The 7,232-nt window shown below is 48.0% G+C and overlaps 2 protein-coding genes across 2 annotated transcripts in view; one reads left to right on the top strand and one right to left on the bottom strand.

Annotated features, from left to right (window-relative positions):
* Positions 1-364: 364 nt before the first annotated feature.
* On the top strand, positions 365-3,671 carry mvb12a (multivesicular body subunit 12A; the record flags this gene model as incomplete). The annotated part of the gene is made up of 5 exons (XM_084462322.1): positions 365-501; positions 1,472-1,581; positions 2,343-2,401; positions 3,142-3,204; positions 3,594-3,671. The coding sequence occupies 5 exons, from the start codon at positions 365-367 to the stop codon at positions 3,669-3,671; spliced, it is 447 nt and encodes a 148-aa protein (XP_084318448.1).
* Positions 3,672-6,322: 2,651 nt separating this feature from the next.
* Positions 6,323-7,232, bottom strand: part of LOC311328335 (guanine nucleotide exchange protein smcr8a-like) — a gene marked incomplete at both ends in the record, with an annotated part of 4,549 nt that continues 3,639 nt past the window's right edge. Inside the window, one exon of the mRNA XM_084462321.1 lies at positions 6,323-6,767. Within this exon, the coding sequence (XP_084318447.1) occupies positions 6,323-6,767 (445 nt within the window). The remainder of the gene's footprint in view (positions 6,768-7,232) is intronic.

Here is a 7,232-nt window from a genome sequence, read left to right as displayed (position 1 = left end):
CACACACACATACACACACACATACACGCGCCACTGAGCTCACAACGCAAACAGTCATTCGGTCACGTGAGCTCCCCCATTCATTTAAAGCGCGAGCGAACTACCGCGCATGTGCGCATGTTTTGCAGTGAGCTCTGCTTGTTCACACGAACGTGTGTGTATGTCTGTATGTGTGTGTGTATGTATATACATACACACATACACACACACATACATACACGTTGTAAGTAAGCTTGAACAAGCAACCAAAGGGCACTTTTCACACCCCATAGTAACACACACACACACTCACACACACACACACATTCTCTCTTTAACCTGTGTGTGTGTGTGTGTGTGTGTGTGTGTGTGTGTGTGCAGGGACATGCTTGGTTATGTGTTGTGGTTCAGGAGGGGTCAGTTCTCCAGCCCGGTGCCTCAGGTCAAACCTCGCTCCCTCAGCCTGGACCTCCGCAAGCTCTCCCTGGACCAGCCCAGCCCTCCACAGCCCCTCAGACCCAGGTAATACCCCCTACCCACCCCCAAAATACCCCTACCCACCCCCAAATACCCCTACCCACCCCCAAATACCCCTACCCACCCCCAAATACCCCTACCCACCCCCAAATACCCCTACCCACCCCCAAATACCCCCTACCCACCCCCAAATACCCCTACCCACCCCCAAATACCCCTACCCACCCCCAAATACCCCTACCCACCCCCAAATACCCCTACCCACCCCCAAATACCCCTACCCACCCCCAAATACCCCTACCCACCCCCAAATACCCCCTACCCACCCCCAAATACCCCTACCCACCCCCAAATACCCCCTACCCACCCCCAAATACCCCTACCCACCCCCAAATACCCCTACCCACCCCCAAATACCCCTACCCACCCCCAAGTACCCCTACCCACCCCCAAATACCCCTACCCACCCCCAAATACCCCTACCCACCCCCAAATACCCCCTACCCACCCCCAAATACCCCTACCCACCCCCAAATACCCCTACCCACCCCCAAATACCCCTACCCACCCCCAAATACCCCTACCCACCCCCAAATACCCCCTACCCACCCCCAAATACCCCTACCCACCCCCAAATACCCCTACCCACCCCCAAATACCCCCTACCCAACCCCAAATACCCCTACCCACCCCCAAATACCCCTACCCACCCCCAAATACCCCTACCCACCCCCAAATACCCCCTACCCACCCCCAAATACCCCTACCCACCCCCAAATACCCCCTACCCACCCCCAAATACCCCTACCCACCCCCAAATACCCCCTACCCACCCCCAAATACCCCCTACCCACCCCCAAATACCCCTACCCACCCCCAAATACCCCTACCCACCCCCAAATACCCCCTACCCACCCCCAAATACCCCTACACACCCCCAAATACCCCTACCCACCCCCAAATACCCCCTACCCACCCCAGTGTTAACGCTACCTGTCAATCACTGTCTCCATAGCAATGCCCCGCCCCCACAACCTGGGAAGATGAGCCGTCGTCGTAGCAACCTCCAATCGAATGAGGTGGAGGAGAAGGCTGGAGACAGCAGCAGCATCTACGGCTGCACGGGTAGGACCCTGATGATCCTACTGTGATGTCATCAGTCTGAGATGTGTCCAGTTTGCCCTTCTGTGATGTCATCAGTCTGAGACGTGTCCAGTTTGCCCTACTGTGATGTCATCAGTCTGAGACGTGTCCAGTTTGCCCTTCTGTGATGTCATCAGTCTGAGACGTGTCCAGTTTGCCCTTCTGTGATGTCATCAGTCTGAGATGTGTCCAGTTTGCCCTGCTGTGATGTCATCAGTCTGAGACGTGTCCAGTTTGCCCTACTGTGATGTCATCAGTCTGAGATGTGTCCAGTCCTACTGTGATGTCATCAGTCTGAGACGTGTCCAGTCCTGCTGTGATGTCATCAGTCTGAGACGTGTCCAGTTTGCCCTACTGTGATGTCATCAGTCTGAGATGTGTCCAGTTTGCCCTTCTGTGATGTCATCAGTCTGAGATGTGTCCAGTTTGCCCTGCTGTGATGTCATCAGTCTGAGACGTGTCCAGTTTGCCCTACTGTGATGTCATCAGTCTGAGATGTGTCCAGTCCTACTGTGATGTCATCAGTCTGAGACGTGTCCAGTCCTGCTGTGATGTCATCAGTCTGAGACGTGTCCAGTTTGCCCTGCTGTGATGTCATCAGTCTGAGATGTGTCCAGTTTGCCCTTCTGTGATGTCATCAGTCTGAGACGTGTCCAGTTTGCCCTTCTGTGATGTCATCAGTCTGAGACGTGTCCAGTTTGCCCTGCTGTGATGTCATCTCCCTTCCTCTCTCTCCTGCCCAGCTATAGACGGCGTTCCTTTCTCTCTGCACCCCAAGTTTGAGACTCAGACCAACGGCACGGTAGGCTCCTCCCTCTCCTTCACCCATAGACTGTTACAGTCTGTCTTTACATAGCATTATACTCTAGTATATAGACTGTTACAGTCTGGCTTTACATAGCATTATACTCTAGTATATAGACTGTTATAGTCTGTCTTTACATATCATTATACTCTAGAATATAGACTGTTACAGTCTGTCTTTACATAGCATTATACTCTAGTATATAGACTGTCTTTACATAGCATTATACTCTAGTATATAGACTGTCTTTACATAGCATTATACTCTAGTATATAGACTGTTAGTCTGTCTTTACATAGCATTATACTCTAGAATATAGACTGTCTTTACATAGCATTATACTCTAGAATATAGACTGTCTTTACATAGCATTATACTCTAGTATATAGACTTATACTGTCTTTACATATCATTATACTCTAGAATATAGACTGTCTTTACATAGCATTATACTGGAGACTGCTGACAATGACTCTCTCTCCCTCCCTCTCTCTGTCTCTCTTTCTCTCCCTCTCTGTCTCTCTTTCTCTCCCTCTCTCTCTCCCTCCCTCTCTCTGTCTCTCTACTCCCCTCCCTCCCTCTCTCCCACTCTCTCTCTCCCTCTCTCCCTCTTTCTCTCTCTCTCTCTCTCCCTCCCTCTCTCTCTGTCTCTCTTTCTCTCTCTCTCTCTCTACTCCCCTCCCTCTCTCTACTCCCCTCCCTCTCTCTCTCTCTCTCTCTCTCTCCTCTCTCACCAGAATTCTACAAACACTCCACTGAAGAGCTTCCGCATCAAGTCTGTCCAAGACATTGAGAATGAGGTTTGTGTGTGATTGTGTTTGTAGTGATGATGTTGGTTGTATTCAGGAGAATGAGGTTTGTGTGTGATTGTGTTTGTAGTGATGATGTTGGTTGTATTCAGGAGAATGAGGTTTGTGTGTGATTGTGTTTGTAGTGATGATGTTGGTTGTATTCAGGAGAATGAGGTTTGTGTGTGATTGTGTTTGTAGTGATGTTGGTTGTATTCAGGAGAATGAGGTTTGTGTGTGATTGTGTTTGTAGTGATGATGTTGGTTGTATTCAGGAGAATGAGGTTTGTGTGTGATTGTGTTTGTAGTGATGATGTTGGTTGTATTCAGGAGTCTAACACAGTGGTCAGTTCCAGACTAACACCATGACAGGGTTAACTTGTTGTTGTTGATGTTTACAGTACAGTTACCCGTTCACTGTAGAGGAGTCTGCAGCCAAGAGGACACGCCCATTGCTCTCCATAGGAAGTGCACCCTAGGCCACCTCCGGGTCAGGACGACAGAACGGACATGCTGATGAAGATGACGATGGTGATGGTGGTGAAGATGACGGCCAGTCAGGGCTGATGAAGATGACGATGGTGATGGTGGTGAAGATGACGGCCAGTCAGGGCTGTCCTCGCTGACGTTACTGACTTACTCTGCTGCTGGTTACACTCAAGACTAAGTTCTGTTGCTGCCAACTATTTCTGCTTTCTGCCATTTCACATGCTTAGACATTCTATATGCTTAGACGTTCTATATGCTTAGACGTTCTATATGCTTAGACGTTCTATATGCTTAGACGTTCTATATGCTTAGACATTCTATATGCTTAGACATTCTATATGCTTAGATGCTCATTAACTAACTATCGAGGGTTTCTATTCTTGCTGGTAATATATATATATATAGTTAAGAGTAGAAGTTTGGTTTTGCATTTTATGTCCGACAAGTGACCAGATACTCTCCTGGTGTTTATTTATTTATCTAATCTCCTCTAAAGATTGTGTGTGTGTGTGTGTGTGTGTGTGTGTGTGTGTGTGTGTGTGTGTGTGTGTGATGTTACAGGATCATTGTGTGGTGGTGAAGGATTTTATAATGGATGATGTCACAGTTCATCTCTGTCCGTTCATACGTGAATAAAATAAAATAAAAGCAGTTCTGTTTCCATAACACTGTGACATACCAGCTGACCTGTACTAGACCATACCAGCTGACCTGTACTAGACCATACCAGCTGACCTGTACTAGACCATACCAGCTGACCTGTACTAGACCATACCAGCTGACCTGTACTAGACCATACCAGCTATGACCTGTACTAGACCATACCAGCTATGACCTGTACTAGACCATACCAGCTGACCTGTACTAGACCATACCAGCTGACCTGTACTAGACCATACCAGCTGACCTGTACTAGACCATACCAGCTGACCTGTACTAGACCATACCAGCTATGACCTGTACTAGACCAGCTGTGAACTCGCAACGTGTCGCTGTGGAGGCCTACAGATGATGATGATGTTTATTTCAAGTTGTTTACAGAACAGAAAACCACACAGAGCTACTGACTGAACACTTGGTTACCATAGTGACCTACTAGGACAGGACTGGTTACCATGGTATCCGAGAGCTGGGGCCTCTTCCATACACACACCATCAACATTAATACACACACACACCCTCAACATGAATACACACACACACCATCAACATTAATACACACACACACCATCAACATTAATACACACACACACCATCAACATTAATACACACACACACCATCAACATTAATACACACACACACCATCACCTCCGCATGCGCACCCCAATTACGTCAGACGGACCAATATGGCAGCTGAGGTGAATAAGGTGAATTATCATGTTATTAACAGGTTGTGGTACTGTATACTGTACTATATTATCATGTTATTAACAGGTTGTGGTACTGTATACAGTACTATATTATTATGTGATCAACAGGCTCGCACAGCATAGTACACCTCTAGAATCACACACACACACACACACACACACACACACACACACACACACACACACACACACACACACACACACAATCTTCACAGTGTCTGTAGAGTGTAGCTCTGGGTGTGGACATGACAGGTCTGTATGACACCTCTCAGGACAGGTTCACTTACTCTGACAAATACACTTACTGTGTCATTTTATATAAAAGCATCTGCTAAGTGACTCAAATATTCATGAACACCTCCCTACAGGGTCCCAGTACTCTATCAGTACTCTATCAGTACTCTATCAGTACTCTATCAGTACTCCAGTGAGGCTGTAGACAGTACTAGTACTCTATCAATACTCCAGTGAGGCTGTAGACAGTACTAGTACTCAATCAGTACTCCAGTGAGGCTGTAGACAGTACTAGTACTCTATCAGTACTCCAGTGAGGCTGTAGACAGTACTAGTACTCTATCAGTACTCCAGTGAGGCTGTAGACAGTGTTAGTACTCTATCAGTACTCCAGTGAGGCTGTAGACTGTGTTAGTACTCTATCAGTACTCCAGTGAGGCTGTAGACAGTACTAGTACTCTATCAGTACTCCAGTGAGGCTGTAGACAGTACTAGTACTCTATCAGTACTCCAGTGAGGCTGTAGACAGTACTAGTACTCTATCAGTACTCCAGTGAGGCTGTAGACAGTACTAGTACTCTATCAGTACTCCAGTGAGGCTGTAGACAGTACTAGTACTCTATCAGTACTCCAGTGAGGCTGTAGACAGTACTAGTACTCTATCAGTACTCCAGTGAGGCTGTAGACAGTGTTAGTACTCTATCAGTACTCCAGTGAGGCTGTAGACAGTACTAGTACTCAATCAGTACTCCAGTGAGGCTGTAGACAGTACTAGTACTCAATCAGTACTCCAGTGAGGCTGTAGACAGTACTAGTACTCTATCAGTACTCCAGTGAGGCTGTAGACTGTGTCAATACTCTATCAGTACTCCAGTGAGGCTGTAGACAGTACTAGTACTCTATCAGTACTCCAGTGAGGCTGTAGACAGTGTTAGTACTCTATCAGTACTCCAGTGAGGCTGTAGACAGTACTAGTACTCTATCAGTACTCCAGTGAGGCTGTAGACAGTACTAGTACTCTATCAGTACTGCAGTTCTACCCGGCTGTGTTTCTATGCAGGGGGGCGGGGCCACAGGAGAAGCCCAGCACCAGAGGGCCACTTCCTGTGTGGTGCTGTTTGATGAGGTCAGACAGGAAGTGCATCACTCTCAGGTCATCCTGACTGCTGCAGCCTCGCCTCCCCAACAGGAAGTCCCTGCGCCGTGTCGACAGCTGCGTCTGGTCCTCGTTGGGGCTGCTGGGAAGGTGGAGGGCGTGGCTGAAGGTGTAGACCAGCGCCCTATTGGCTAGCTCTGTCAGACAGCTCTCCAAGTGCAGCAGGTAGGTGTTGCCTCGGCCAATCAGGGAGCGGGGATCGGCCAGCCGGCCAATAAGAGAGCCTGAGTATGGCGGGCAGCGCAGCGTCCTCTGGTCCAGGTCCAGAACCGCCACGTAGCGCGCCAGGGAGTGGTGCATGCTGGGAGATGTAGTGCCAGGAGGCCTAGTGGGAGAAAGACAGATGAGGTCACTACTTTGAAGTGGAACTACTTTTTAATCTGACCTGACTATCTGACCTGACTAGGTGGTCTTATGTAAGGCTCACTCTACAGGATTTATCCCATTTAACCCTAACCCTCACCTGATTATCTGACCTGACTATCTGACCTGACTATCTGACTTGACTATCTGACCTGACTATCTGACCTGACTATCTGACCTGACTATCTGACCTGATTATCTGACTTGACTATCTGACCTGACTATCTGACCTGACTATCTGACCTGACTATCTGACCTGACTATCTGACCTGATTATCTGACTTGACTATCTGACCTGACTATCTGACCTGATTATCTGACCTGACTATCTGACCTGATTATCTGACCTGACTATCTGACCTGATTATCTGACTTGATTATCTGACCTGACTATCTGACTTGACTATCTGACCTGACTATCTGACCT

The sequence above is a fragment of the Borostomias antarcticus genome (assembly GCF_949987555.1).
Source record: "Borostomias antarcticus genome assembly, contig: scaffold_131, whole genome shotgun sequence".
NCBI lineage: Eukaryota > Metazoa > Chordata > Actinopteri > Stomiiformes > Stomiidae > Borostomias > Borostomias antarcticus.
The sequence above is the reverse complement of the archived record's forward strand: the minus strand, read 5'-3'. Positions and strand labels throughout refer to the sequence as shown.